This window comes from Carcharodon carcharias, chromosome 5 (genome assembly GCF_017639515.1).
Source record: "Carcharodon carcharias isolate sCarCar2 chromosome 5, sCarCar2.pri, whole genome shotgun sequence".
Classification (NCBI taxonomy): Eukaryota; Metazoa; Chordata; class Chondrichthyes; order Lamniformes; family Lamnidae; genus Carcharodon; species Carcharodon carcharias.
Genome location: NC_054471.1, coordinates 163,020,734 through 163,035,846, shown reverse-complemented (window position 1 = coordinate 163,035,846; position 15,113 = coordinate 163,020,734). Strand labels below are relative to the sequence as shown.

The window sequence follows — 15,113 nt, the reverse complement described above, 5'->3', positions numbered from 1 at the left end:
CTATTAGGAATGCAGAGATGTTAGAATTGAATCTATATAGAGACCAGCATGTTTTCTGACAAAAACAGAAAATTCTGGAAAGACTCAGCAGGTCTGGCAGCATCTGTGGAGAAGGAAACAGAGTTAACGATTTGAGTCCGTATGACTCTTCTTCAGAGCAGCTCTGAGTCTTTCCAGAATTTCCTGTTTTTGTTTCAGATTGCCAGTGTTCGCAGTTTTTGCTTTTCTTTTAATGTTTTCTGACAAGTTGGCGATGACTTTTTGATCTTGAGTGACTCTTATGTTGTAGATGTTTTTAGTGCACGTCAAAATTCAAAAAATAAAATAACATTCCCAGTGCAGAGCCACAAGTACTGGACGTGCACATCAAAAATTAGGAGTGCATATGAACAGGCCTGGAACAATTTTCCATCCATTAAGTGTAAGGCGTGTAAGGTGTTGTGGAACGTTTATTTTTGTACCCAAGCTCTCAATATGCTTTCTCGGTGAAGAAATTATGTGGTAGGAGCGCCTATTTCCAATGTTTTTTTTAATATTGATTCTTGGGATATGGGCTTTACTAGCATTTATTGCCCATCCCTTGTTGCCTTGGAAAAGGTGGTGGTGAGCTGCTTGCTTGAACTGCTACATTCTGTGTGGTGAAGGTACTCCCACAACGTTGTTGGGCAAACAGTTCCTGAATTTTGATCCAGCGATGATGCACGAACACTCAATATATGCCCAAGTCAAGAAGGTGGGTGATTGGGAGGGAAGCTTGGAGGTGGTGGTGTTCCCAGGCACTTGTTGCTCTTGTCCTTCTAGAACCTCCATAACGTGACTCAATCAGAGTGGTTGTACCACATAATTAAAGCCATTTTATATTTTGGGAATTATGGTTTTCAAATCAAAATAAAGGGTGAATAATTTCCTGTGGAATTTTGTTTAAGAAGCCTATGACCTACAGTTATGTAATGTATGTTTGTAGTCACCGTCTCGGAGAATGGCTTTTATTTCTTGCAAACAACATGAAATATTGATAAACTGCAGTTCTATGTCAATTTAGAAGAAAGTTAATTGCGCTACTATTATAGGCTCATGTAAATCTTTGATACACTTGTCAGATTTTCAAACTCATGCTTACTATATTTTGGTGGCATGCTTTGGAACTTGTGCTTTTTTTTTTAAAAGGTAACTTTCAAACATGATTCATCAACTGTGGAAGTGCAAGACGATCACATCAAAGGTCCCCTTAAGGTATGCATTCGTACTCTTACAATTTTCCTTAACTTAATGATTAAGGAGGGTGTATCCTGAGAAGTGTAATAGCTCCAAATTAAACTCATGGTTTGCAATATTTATAGGTTGATATATTGAATGGATTTTATTGAAGTGCTAGTCTATTCTACTATTTTTAAAGCCACGGATTCCAAATGCTTTTTTAACGGCCTTCTCAACTTGTCCTGCTACCTTCAAAGGTTTGTTTGCATTCATCCCTAGGTCTCTGTGTTCATATTGTCTCTCCTCATTCTTTCTACCAAAATGTATCACTTCACACTTATTAAATTCCATTTGCCATGGCTGTCCATTTCACAAGTCTGCCTGTCCAAAGCCTGTTACTATCCACCTAATTGTTTACTATATTTCCAAGGTTCATGACTGTGGTGTCATCTGTAAATTTTGAAATTATGCCTTGTATTCTCCAGTCCAAGTCCATTTTTGTCTGATAATGCTCCTGTGAAGCACTTTGGGATGTATTATCATGTTAAATGTGCTAAAATGCAATACATTGTTGATCTGCTTGCCCTGATGGCAGTAACCTGTTCTGTGACATGAGATTGTAAATGGTTCAATTCTTCACCCTTTTTTGAGTGCTGAAATTATTCAAAATCTGAATAATTCTCAATGGAAATTAGTTGCTGCAATGTGATGTAAACATCATCATGAAAAAGGAAAAAGATTACACTGGTGTATACAGTACAAATCAAACAAGATAATCTGTAACATATCTGGTTTTGCAGATTAAACTTGGCATATAACAGATGGGGCTGTGTTTTTGGAGTTTATGATTTCAGCTCTGGTACTATGACCACTGCCATTCATACTATAATTATCATTTCTAGAACTTTGATTCATCCCTCTTTACAGCACACTGTGTAACCCATCTCAGATTGTACTGAAGCTTTTCTGTCACCCTAGTTTGCTGCAGTCATGTGTATAATATTTACAAGGATGTAATATATGCAGCCCTGTGCTAATTTGAATTCCTGTTTCTTCATGTTCTGTGTTTTACAATGTCACTGACAACATGTGTGGTTCTGTTTCCTTGTTGCCATTTTCCTTCCATCCCGCTGTCCCTGAAGGAGTTGACCAACCCTGCTGGTTTGTTGACCTATTGATGTCAATTAACCTGAAGTTTCTCATTTTAGTCTATTTCACAAAGGCAAGGCTGAGACTGAGTGCTCACCAAATCAAGCAGCCACAAAGATCATTCCAGCCAACCCCTCTCCCAACACACGGGTCATTCCAGCAGACCCCTCTCCCAACACACGGGCCACTGCAGCTGACCCTATCCTGTCCTTGCCTCCTGGCAGGGATTACTCAATGTGCTATTGAATGGGTCACCATGATTGTTTTTGCTTTCTCTACTCTAGAACCTTGATGTCAACTATATCCCTTTGATTGACCCTAAATGTGATCAGGCAACAGGACAGAGTGTAGTGGTTAAACCTGAGCTACTTAGCAGGGTAAATATGCAGAGCCATTATGGGGTGCTGTGAAAACAGATATGTTAATTCTTTTTTGTAGGTCCTTATTCATAGGTTGTTGGTCAGTATTCCTGCAGGCTCTAATTCTTTAAGCTATTAGGCACATTTCCTTTATGATTACACTGCTTGCTGATTGCTGCTCCAGCTGATATAATGCAGCATAAATATCCTGCTTCCTCTTGGGTGCTTTCCTCTTGTTTTGAGCCATTAAATGTTCTCCACAGTACAGTCAATTTGCAGAATTGAATATAATTGAATCTCAGTAGTTATATAAATGCTACTTCCCCTGTGCAGATAATGTGGACAGGGTCGATTTTCACCTCGCACGCAGATAAACTGGGCTGCCCCTTTATTGGACAGACATGTCCAGGGAGATCACTGGGATTTCTTCTGTCCTCCAAGGGAGTGACCATTGATTCTTGCTGACTTCTGGCCGTGGCAGCTCTTCACCTTACCCATGTGGCCACTCCTCTTACACGCACTGAGAGATTGCCTGACCCGCTGGACCAATGCAGCCAAAACTGGTACAAAAGCAAAATAACACAGCTGTTGGAAATCTGAAACAAGAACAAGAAATGCCAAAAAAACTCAGCAGGTCAGCAGCACCTGTGTGGAGAGAAACAGAGTTAACTTTGAGACCATGACCATCAGAGTTCTTGAGTTAAGACAAAGGGTCATCAATTTGAAACAATATCTCTGTTTCTGTCCATGGATGCAGCCTGACCTGCTGAGTTTTTTCAGCATTTTATGTTGGGCATACTGGTCTTGTCCTTGCTTGCACTTTCGGCAAAGCTCATCAGACTGGTCAGGAAGGGAAACCTGGTGGTTTTTAATTTTTAAATTATTCTCTTCCTTCTTACTATGCCTTCCCTTCTTCCTCTTGCCCCCCACTCCCAGAAGGTCAGGGTTATTAAGGCCACCTATCTCCCACCAGCACCCTTCCTGAGAATGGCTAACTCTGCGCAGACCATGAATTGAACTTATGACCATCCTGCTTTGTGTGCTTCAGTACTGAACCATAGATGGTACATTTGCTCATTGAATAATCTGGGTTATACTGCCTCTTTTGATAATGTTGATGTTGTAAGGAGCCATAGTGGAGTTGATGTAAAAGTTCAGCCATGATCTTGTGGAATGCCTGAGCAAGCTTGAGGGGCTGTATAAGCATTTCTTATGTTCTTATATTCTGTTCTTCCCTTATCAATAATGCACATAACCTGTGGTGACTCCCAGATTGCTGGGCATCCTGAAGAGTAGAATGGCTTCACCTGATGCTCCACATACAAACCTCTATGTGCAACCTTTTAAAGGGTGGCAACTCTAGATCAGAAAGGGGCTGTTCTGACAAGTGGTGATTAAGCCATGGCCAGCAATGAGTGAAATACACAGACCCTTAGGGACACCATTAGTCTCTTGCTGTCCAATTTCTACAGCTCTACCAAGTTAATTAGAGGCATTCAGCTCCAAATCTCATTACAGCCTTGGTTCAAACATGGAAAAAAGAACTGAATTCCGGAGGTGAGGCGAAAGTCACTGCCCTTGACACTCGGGCAGCATTTGACCGAGTGTGGAATCGAGCAACCTGAGCAAAATTGGAGTTGACGTGATTTGGTGGGGTGGGGGGTGTAATATCTCCACTGTCATAAGGTCAGAAGTGGAGATGTTCTCTGATGTTTGCACACTGCTCAGTTGCATTCACGACTTTTCATACTGGAGCAGTCTGTGCCTGCATGCAGCAAGACCTTGGGCAACATTCAGGCTTGGGCAATAACTTCACTCTACACAAGTGCCAGGCAATGACCATCTTCAACAGGGGTGAATCTAACCATCCCCCCTTGGCATTCAATGGCATGACCATCACTGACTTCTCCACTGTCAACATCCTGTGGGCTACCATTGACCAGAAACTGAACTGGACCAGCCACGTAAGTACTGTGGCTACAAGAGCAAGACAGAGGCTGGGAATTCTGCAGAGACTAACTCACTCCCTGACTCTCCAAAGCCTATCCACCATCTCCACAAGGTCCAAGTCAAGAGTGTGATACAATACTCTCAACTTGCCAGGGTGAGTGCAGCTCCAACAACACTCAGGAAGCTCAGTAGGTCGGTTCCCCATCCACTACATTAAACTTCTCACTCCTGCCATCATTGGGGTACAGTGTCAGCTGTATGTACCATCTACAAGTTGCACTGCAGCAACTCACCAAGGCTCCTTAGGTAGCACCTTCCCAAACCCACAACCTCTACCACCTAGAAGGACAATGGCAATAGATGCATGGGGACAGTGCCACCTGCGAGGTCCCCGTCATCCTGACTTGGAACTATATCGCTGTTCCTGCACGTTGTTGGGTCAAAATCCTGGAACTCCTTTCATAACAGCACTGTGGATGTACTTACACCACATGCACTACAGCAGTTGAACCAGGCAGCTCACCACCATCACCTCCCATCAGTTTATAAGTTACAAAGTTTCTGATCAAATGTGCACAAATTTTAGGTTACCTAATAACACAGATAAGGTTTTCCACGTTCTTGGATTTCAGTTCAACTTCCACAAACAGACATTCCTTGTAGTTACTGAAACTTTTTTCGTACACGTGCTTTCATTCCTCGTAAAAGCTCTGTCAAGTTTGGAAAGAATACTTTGACATCAAGACCTGTGATTCGTATGTACCATTTTCTAAACCAAAACTGAGCAACCTCCTTGTTTTCTTGCAGCACCATTCTAAATGGAATACTGAGAGGGAAACACAGAAAATGAGCTGCAGTGCAGTATCTTTTGCTGAATCCCTCATTTCCTGCCTTTGGAATAGTTGAATCGAGAGATAACAGTGTTCTACTGGCCATCCTCATATCTTAAACACTTTGTAAACTTGATACAATCTAAAACTTTGCAGCCTGTATTCTAACTCATCATCCCTGTGCCCACTGACCTATGTTGGCACCAGGTCCATTTTAAAATTCTCATCCTTGTGTTCAAATCCCTCCATGGCCTCGCCCTTTCCCTAACCTTGTAAGCTCCTCCAGCCCTACTACCCTGCAAGATATTCTGGCCTCTTGCGCATCCCAGATTTTCTTTGCTCCTTCATTGGTGGCCGCTCCTTCAGCTGTCCAGCTTCCAAGCACTGAAATTCCTTCTGCCTCTACCACCTCCTCTTTGACCATGTTTTTGGTCACCTGTACAAATGTTTCCTTGTGTGGCTCCATGTGAAATTTGGTTTGATAATGCTACGGTGAAGCGCCATGGATGGTTTGCAAATATACAAAATGACGAACAGGAAAAGACCAGCTGGTCCTGCTTAACAGTCATAATGGCTGGACCATGAGTAGGCATTCCTTCTCTTCCTCCCTACTCTCTAACCCCAGCTACATAATCTTCTAGGAGAAGCAATAAAAACAGAAAAACAAAGGAGAAACAATGCTCTGGAAAATTCCTCTCCGACCACCTCAAGCAATTGAAATCAGTCCAGGGGATTGCGGTGACCAAGTGTGATCTATAAAGGCTCTTGACTTTCATATGATATGATCTCTGCCCAGTCAAGAACTTGACCGGCTCCCTGTTACAGGTGTACAAGGAGTCAGCACTGTATTCCAGATACTCAGTATTTTTTTTTCCTAGAGTTTACTATGTTAAAGGCATTATGTGAATACAGGTAATTGTGGCTGACCTCAGCTGGCAACCCATTGTGTGAGGTACACGAAATTCAAGTGTAAGGGCACTAAGTTACCCATATACATCTTCCAGCATTTAATTCAGACTGGGTCTGAATTTTGTATTAGTTCTGACTAAGTCTCTGAAAGACCAGGTGTAATCCTGTCCTATTCCTTCCAATTTCACAGAATCATAGAATCTTTACAGTGTAGAAGAAAGCCATTCAGCCCATGGTGTCTGCACTGGCTCTCTGAAAGAGCATTCTACCTAATCCCACTCCCCTGTCTTATCCCTGTAACCTTACACATTTTTTCTCTTCAGATAGTAATACAATTCCCTTTTGAATACCTTGATTGAACCTGCCTCCACCACCCTTTTAGGAAGTTCGTTCCTGATTCCAACCACCCTTTGGGTGAAAAAAATTTTCCTCACCTCACTTCTACTCCTTTCCCCAATTATTTTGAATCTGTGCCCTCTAGTTCTTGATGTTCCCTTGAGTGGGAACAGTTTCTCACTATTTACCCTGTCCATGCCCCTCAGGATCTTGAATACCTCTTTCAAGTTTCCCCTCAGCCTCCTTTTCTCCAAGGGAAAGGATCCCAACCTCTCCAATATATCCTCATAGCTACTGTTCTTTATCCCTGGAATCATTCTTGTGAATCTCCTCTCTACTCCAATTCCTTCACACCCTTTCTCAAGTATGGTGCCCAGAACTGGATGCAACAGCTCCCTGTCCCTGCTTCCTCCTCAGGTAAAGTTAAATGAACCACTTATACTGAAAGCTTCTGTATGAACTCAGCTGATGGGTGTGATTTGTTCCCTTTTACATGTTACTGATTGGATGTGACTTCCACTGCAGGTAGGAGCTGTTGTCGAAGTGAAGAACCCTGATGGGACATGCCAAATGGCTGTCATCAATAAGCTAACTGATGCAAGCTGGTACACTGTAGGTAAGAAAAGAGTAATTCTAAAAAGTGTCCCCATTATATCAGACTGCAGAAAGAGATATTTTTGAAAATATTACAGGTCTAATGTCAGTGATGAGAAAACTACTAGTGACTATTGTCGAGGACAAAACTACTTCCCACTTGGAACAGCACAGATTTATTAAAGGCAAATGATATCTTTCTATCCTGATCTGAGTAACAGAGAATAGATGAAAGTAATGTAGGAGATGTACATGTGGGCTTTCAGAAGGTATTTGATAAGGCACAGGATGACGGATTTATTTCAGAAATAGAAGCACATGGGATTAAGTAGACAGTGGTAACTTGGGTACGTAATTGGCTCAGGACTGGGAGGCAGACAGTTGTGTTGAACAGTATTTTTCTGACAGGAGAGGAGTATGCAGCGGGGGTTTTCCAGTGATCGGTATTGGAATCACAGCTTTTATTGTGTATAAGGAATACAATTTCAAAGTTTGTGGATGGTGCAAAACTTGGCAACATGGTAAAGAGTGAGGAGGATAGTAGCAGATTTCAGGAGAACATAGACTAGTGAAATGGGCAGATACATGGCAGGTGCAATTTAATGCGGGTGAACTGGTGCTCTTTGAGAGAAACAGTATAGCCTAAATGGTGCTAATTTGAGGGGGCTCAAAGAACGGATGCTGGGGAGGTAGTGCTTGTCTATAGACCTTTTGAAGCTGACGGGCAAATTGGCAAGACAGTTGAGAAAGTGGATGGGAAACTTGGCTTTGTAAATAGGAGCATTGAATACAAAAACAAAGAAGTTGTGCTAATCCTTTACAAATCTTTGATTGGGCCTCAGCTGCAGTATTTTGTACAATTCTGGGCACTAAACTTTAGGAAGGATGTCAAGGCTTTGGAGAAGATACAGAGGAGGTTTTCCAGGATACTACTGTGGAAGAGGTACTTTAGTTATGTGAAGAGACTGTGGAAGCTGGGATTGCTCTTCTTAGGGAAGAGAGCGGTAGGGGGAGACCTAATGGAGAATGTCAGAACTTCTGAGTGCTTTTGTTGGAGCAAGTAAGAAGAAATTATTTCCTCCAGTAAGTAGGTCAGTAACCAGAGATCACAAATTTAAAATCATTGGCAAAAAAACTAGAGGGGAAATGAAGTGAAATTATTTCACACACTGGGCTGTTAAGATTTGTTGTGATTCTGAAAGGGTGGTGGAAGTAGCTTCCATTGGAAATGTCAAAATGCAATTGGACCTGGACGTGAAGAGGACTAATTTACAGGGTCGGGGAGCAAAAAACACCTTGAGCATGGAACTAAATTAAATGGTTTTTTGAAGGTGCATGTGTAGGTACTGGCACAAAAGGTTGAATGGCCATGTTCTGTCCTGTAAAATTCTATGATTCAATGTGCAGTTCAGTGATTCGTATCTCATTATTAGTTTGCAAAGTTTTTCTTCCCCTCTCTCAATGTTGTGTGTAAATAATTCCAAATCTAACCCTTGAGTTAATATTTGTGCCATATGATGTTAAAGGAATCTCAAATCAGCTATGCATTGCTAAGTGTGTAGAATTTCTTTGTAACTTTTCTCCATAGCCACAAATGACATCCTATACAACTAGGACAAAGGTAAACTACCCCTTCTTGTTCTTTTCAAATTGTCTGCAGCCTTTGACATGGTTGACCACACCATCCTCCTCCAACACTTCCCCACTGTCGTCCTGCCGGGTGGGACTGCTCTCGCCTCGTTCTATTCTTATCAATCTAATCGCTGTCAAAAGTATCACTTGCAATAGCTTCTCTTACTGCTCCCGCACCGTTACCTCTGGTGTGCCCCCCACCAAGGATCTATCCTTGGCCACTTCCTATTTCTCACCTACATGCTGTCGCATGGTGCCATCATCGAAAAGCACAGCATTAATATTCGTATATATGCTGACAACACCAAGTTCTACCTCGCTACCACCTCTCTCACCTCCTCCACTGTTGCAAAATTATCAGATTGCTTATCCAACATGCAGTACTGGATGAAAGGAAATTTTCTTCCCAATGTTTAATTGGAGGCTGAAGCCATTGCTTTCAGTCCCTGCAACAAACTTTGTAGTCTAGCTACTGACTACATCCTTTTACCTAGCAACTGCTTGAGTTTAAACCGGACTACTCACAACCTTGATGCTATATTTGACCTCAAGATAAACTTTTGACCACATATTCGTACCAACACTAATACTGTCTATTTCCACCTCTACGACTTTGTTCTTGTCTCAGCTCAGCTACTGCTGAAACCCTCATTCATACCTTTGTTACCCTTGGACATGACTATTCCTAGCTGGTCTCCCTTAAACTACCCTCAGTAAACAGGAGCAAGGGAGTGAGAGATCCAATTGATCTGTGGGAGCCTAATTTTAAATATGTTAATGAAGTGCTCTTCCTCTCTGGCAAGACACTTACACACAACCTGCCATCGTAGAAACAGCAATGGCCCATACGCAGTGGGTTGGGCATGCGTAGAGTTTAAAACTGTAATCCTCTGACCTTGGCCATTGGGTGAAGAGGTGGTTGTGAATATAAAACCCCTGTTTGCCAGATGAGACATTTAAACAAGGGCCCCATCTGCCCTTTCAAATGGAAATAAAATGGCACAATTTCAGAGGATCAGGGGATTCTCCCCAGTATCTGGGTTCAATATTTATTCCCCAAACAACATCACCAAAAACAAGTACCTCATCATTATCATATTGCTGTTTGTGAGAGCTTGACTGCTGAGTTTCCTATATTACAACAGTGACTACACTTCAAAAGTACTTCATTGACTGTAAAGCACTTTGGCACATTCTGGGGTGTTGTGAAAGATGCAGCAGAAATGCAATTATTCTTGCTGTTAAATGTGGAGACATAGGGGACTTTTGAAATTGCAATTCAACTTGTCTGCCATAGCTTTTAATAATTTTGAGCAGGGTAGATAAAGAGGAGCAATAGATGTAGCTTATTGGGATTTCCAAGAGACTTTTGATAAGCTGCTCCTTAAAAAGTTACCACACAAGCTAAGAGCTCGTGGCATTGGGGGTAATACATTAGCAAGGATAAGAGTATTGGATTACTAACGGGAAACAGAGTCAGGATAAGTGGGTCATTTTGGGTTTGGCAAACTGCATCTGGAGGATGCCATAGGGATCAGTGCTGGGATCTTAACTATTTGCAATCTCTGTTGATGATGATTTGGATAAAGGGACCAAGTGTATTGTAGCCAAATGTTGATGATACAAAGCTAGCTGTGAAAGCAAGTTGTGAGGAGGACATAGACTGCTAATTGACATAGGTATGTTAAGTGAGTGCACAAAAATTTGGCAGATTGAATATAATATGGGAAAGTATGAGGTTATCCATTTTGGTAGGAAAAGTCAAAAAGCAGAATATTCTTTAAATGGAGAGTCAGCAGAATCCTGTGGTACAGAACAATCTGTGTGTCTTTGTACAGGAACTCCAAAAAGTTAGCATGCAGGTACTTGTGAAGTAATTAATTAGGAAGACAAATGTTGACCTTTGTTGTAAAGAAAATGGAGTATTAGAGTAGGAAAGTCTTATTACAACTGTACAGGGCATTGGTGACACCCAAATCTGGAGTACTATGTAGTAGTGGTCTCCTTACATAAAAAGGGGGATATATTTGCTTTGGAAGCAGTTCAGAACAAGTTCACTAGGCTGAGTCCTGGGATGAAAAGGTTGAGCAGCTTGGACCTATATTCATTGACGTTTAGAAGAATGAGAAGTAATCATATTGAAACATATAAGATTTTGAGGGTGCTTGACAGGTTCGATGCTGAGAGAATATTTACCCTCATGGAGGAACCAAAAATTAGGGGCACAGTTTCAAAATATAAGGTCATCAATTTGAGATTTGACATGAGGGATTGGGGTCATTAATCTTTGGAATTCTCTAGTCCAGAGAGCAGTGGAGGCTAGGTCATTGAATATATTCAAGGCTGAGTTAGATAGATTCTTGTAGGTTATGGGGAACAGGCAGGAAAGTGATGTTAAGGCCCAGATCAGATCAACCATAATTTTATTGAATGGTGGAGCAAGCTTGAGGGACTGCATTGCCAACTCTTTCCCCCTGTTTATTATGTTCACATGTGCATTGGCAACTGGTCATGTAAATTGATTTTTGCCTCTGTTATCCAGAAGTTGATTAGTCTGCCCCTCCCAAAACTTGGTATGAGCTGAAGATCATTCTTGATCCTGTTCTTAGTCCATGCTATCTTGTGCTATGTTTTTGGAATAGCAGATTTTAAACATATCCGATTTTCAAGCTGAGATTTTTTTCTGAGCTATCCAGAAATATGGAACCTGAAGGTTCACTGACTACCATCAGTACAATGTAAACATTTTGGACCAGGTTTTCACACTTCCGCCCATGTTGGAATGGAAGTGGGGAGGATTTAAAAATGGTTGGCAGGACCCAATTCTGGTATTTCCAGTCTCATTTCCATCATGTGGGATTTTTATGGCCCCAGGATGAGGGTGAGGGTTGTGAGCCGCATGCAGCAATCCTGCAAGCCAGGTCCTGCTCCATTGCAGGTGTGGGCATTTTACAACCCTTGCTGTGTCCATGGAGTCTGGTATGTTTTCTTAGGAGACACCAATTCATGACACTTCAAAGAATTCATGAACCATGTGGTATGCTGAGTCTGGAGTCGGGAACCCTTTGATCATAAGCTCAAAAGCTGTTAGCGTCTTCACATGTCATAATGGTGTATGATAAGTTAAGTATGTATTTGATAGTGATTAATGATAGGGCTTTGTTTAGAAAAGGTAAGTGACTATTAAATTGACCAGTACTGTGAAAGTGTTCAGATGCATTAGATTACTTTATCCAGTGGTCTGCATGTGTCAGCTTTCCCTTGTGATCTAATCTTTTATTGTCCATTCAGCCATCTGTTGACCCTTTGAAGCAACATATGGTTACCTGTTCGGATATTCTAAAGGCTTTAATGCATTCAACTCTGGAGGCTTTGTTGACACAGCTGTGCAGTGGAATCCTATTATGAATGCTTGACTAAACTCCAGACCCCACAAAGAGATTCAGCTCATTCAGATTGTGAATACAGCTGTCAAGGGGACTGAGTTTTATGAGCTGTTAGTGGGAATTAAGTTTTTTGAAGTTTATTTTGAACTTGACAGTTTCATGAGCATCTCAAAGACTTGCCAACGTTATCATGGGGCTCATGAAATAGTGGATACTGGGTGAGTGAGCATGGGGAATATGGAGCGGGTATAAAGGGGCATGGGGAGAATATGAGGGGAATGGTGGATGTATGAGGTGTCTAACACATGTAACAGAACTGTCCCATTGAACAGGGGCGGACCTTCTAACCTGCCTACCTTGGCATTCGCCCACCTGCATTCCTGCCTGGGAACTGCTTGGGGAGGTGGCTACACTGATTCCATCCTGTCACCATCTTAAAAATACTGTGGGCGGGCACTGCCAGGCAGGAGGTGGGATCGTGAAATCAGGAAATGGCCCAACTCATGATTCCTGGCTTGAAGCTGAAAACCTGGCCCTTAATATTTTGAAGTATCAGTCAATCAACGTTCACCAAAATTGCCTTTGTGCAAAAAAATTACCTTCATTTCACAGCCTCAGGAGCAGGAACTAAACATTTTGCAGTCATGGTGTAATTGGACCCGCCTTGTTCTGTACCTCAGAAAAAGACATGACATTTGAATCTGTCAAATCATTCTATTCAGTTGACTACTGTTCATACAGCTGTTAAACAACCATGTGATTTGATGCCAGTAAGTAAGCCATTTTATAACTTTTGCTTTAATGCTGTTAAGCAAGTTTGGTTTAAAAAGAATCTAGTATCGAAGTTACTGTTTTGGTACTTGGCAGTTACAGTTTGACCAAGCTGACTTTAGATTTCCAGGTAGCATAATTGGAGTAGTTAAGTTGTAATAAACTCTTCAGCATTCAAATATGACACTAGGTTAGCCAACAAGGCCTAGTTTGAGTATACACTGCAGTATGTGGTGCTTTTTTAAAAACTATTTTTGTCTGTTGGGAAGGATTAATCTGGAATGCAATGAATCTTCTGCGGCAAAGTCATTAATTCACAGCACAACAATGGGTTTTCTTAATTCTGCTTAATTGTTGATTAATATTATTTTCTCTTAATTTTGTACAATAGATTTTAGTGGAAATCCCCAGAAAGCTTGCAGCCATAGCATTAATGAGGATATAAAAAGAGGAGTTGCATTTTGGGCTGTCTTTAAGGCCCTCAGCACATCCTAAAATGTTTTACAGCCAATACAGTAGTTTTGAAGTGTAATCGCTGTTGTAATGTAGGAATTGTGGCAGTTAATTTGTTCACAGCAAGCTCCCACAAACAACAATGTGATCATGATTAAATCTTTTCTCTCAGTAATGTTGGTTGAGACATAAATATTGACCAGGACACCACTTTGAATCATGTCTTTGAAGAGGTCTGCTATGCCCACCTGAGAGGGAAGACAAGGCCAAGTCTTCAGTCTTAAAAAAGCAATGTTTCATTCCATTTAATCCAGTTCCCAGAGGGCACTGTTGGATTACTAGGATGCTAAAACCATAATACTTTGCAATGCAGGCAGGTGTGACATAATAGTTTTGAGCAAACTAGCTTCAAGATTGTCATCCCAGCATATTAATGCAAAGTCATTGTATTTCTTTAACATATCAGAAATGTGTCACTGATCAGGTTGTCTAGGTTGTAATATTGTGAGCCAGTTAATTTATTATAACATTTCAGGAAACTAGCTTTGTGACCACATATCTGCTGCTTGCAGATTTAGTGTATTGTGGCCAATAGTCTAGGAAATGTCACATTAAACCGAAGTGATTCAATGTTATACCAGCTGCTTCTTATAGAACTATAGAATGGTTAGCTTGGAAGGAGGCTATTTGGCCCATCAAATATATGCTGGCTCCCTTCAAGAACAATTTAGCTAGTCCTACTCCCCAGCCCTTCCCCTGTAGCTCTGCAATTATTTCCCCTTCATTGAAATACTTCAAAAGTTCGCTGTAAGCCAAGAACTTTTTTTCCAGTGCCTTCTGTGTTCATGGCTCATAATCAGAGCTTGCACTCCAAACTGAAGGCCCTGACCAGGATCATTTATGCCAATGTCTATATCTTCAATTGCATATAATGAGGATGTGCAAAGATTAAAAGGCTTCAAGCAGCATGCGCTGGGATGCACAGGGTCAAAAGAGGGGATACAAAGGCTTTTGGTGTTTAAGGAGGGCTGTTGACAATATGTGTGTTTAGGGGATGGTGTATGGCCCCAAGGAGGCTATCCAAGTATCTAAGAATGGTACCTGAGTGTAAATGACATTGAAGGAGAGGTGCAAAGCGTAAGGGCTGTAAGGAGTGTGAGCACGTATATAGGATCTAAGGAGGGTGCATGAGGTTTAACAGGGTGTAAGCAGGGTAGCTGAAGATTTGCAGCCAATATTCTCTAAGTTACATGGCCATGCAACAACTCGAAAGTTCCTTTGTAAGACACGTGTGAGTTAGCTACTTTACGTTCCTGTGCATCACGGTAAAACAAAATTAAAGGGCCTGAACACTTAAATAAATCATTTGTGCACTTCAAAAAAAAAAATTAGAGGGTATGTTGTCTGCAATGTACAAGAGTATCTGAGGATGTACAAAATGAATAAAGGTATCCCAGGGTGTACAGTTGTACGAAATTATTCAAACATGCACAGAATGTATGAGGATTAACAGGGTTGTATGCAAGGTAGTTGAGGATGTAAGCAGG

General features: G+C 41.5%; 1 protein-coding gene across 5 annotated transcripts in view; it reads left to right on the top strand.

Moving 5' to 3' along the window:
* arid4b (AT-rich interaction domain 4B) overlaps window positions 1–15,113 on the top strand; it is a 170,623-nt gene that overhangs the window by 51,371 nt on the left and 104,139 nt on the right. For all 5 annotated transcript variants that reach the window (XM_041188091.1, XM_041188092.1, XM_041188094.1 and 2 more), the window contains 2 exons: window positions 1,168–1,233; window positions 7,256–7,346. In XM_041188091.1, the coding sequence (XP_041044025.1) occupies window positions 1,168–1,233; window positions 7,256–7,346 (157 nt within the window). The remainder of the gene's footprint in view (window positions 1–1,167; window positions 1,234–7,255; window positions 7,347–15,113) is intronic.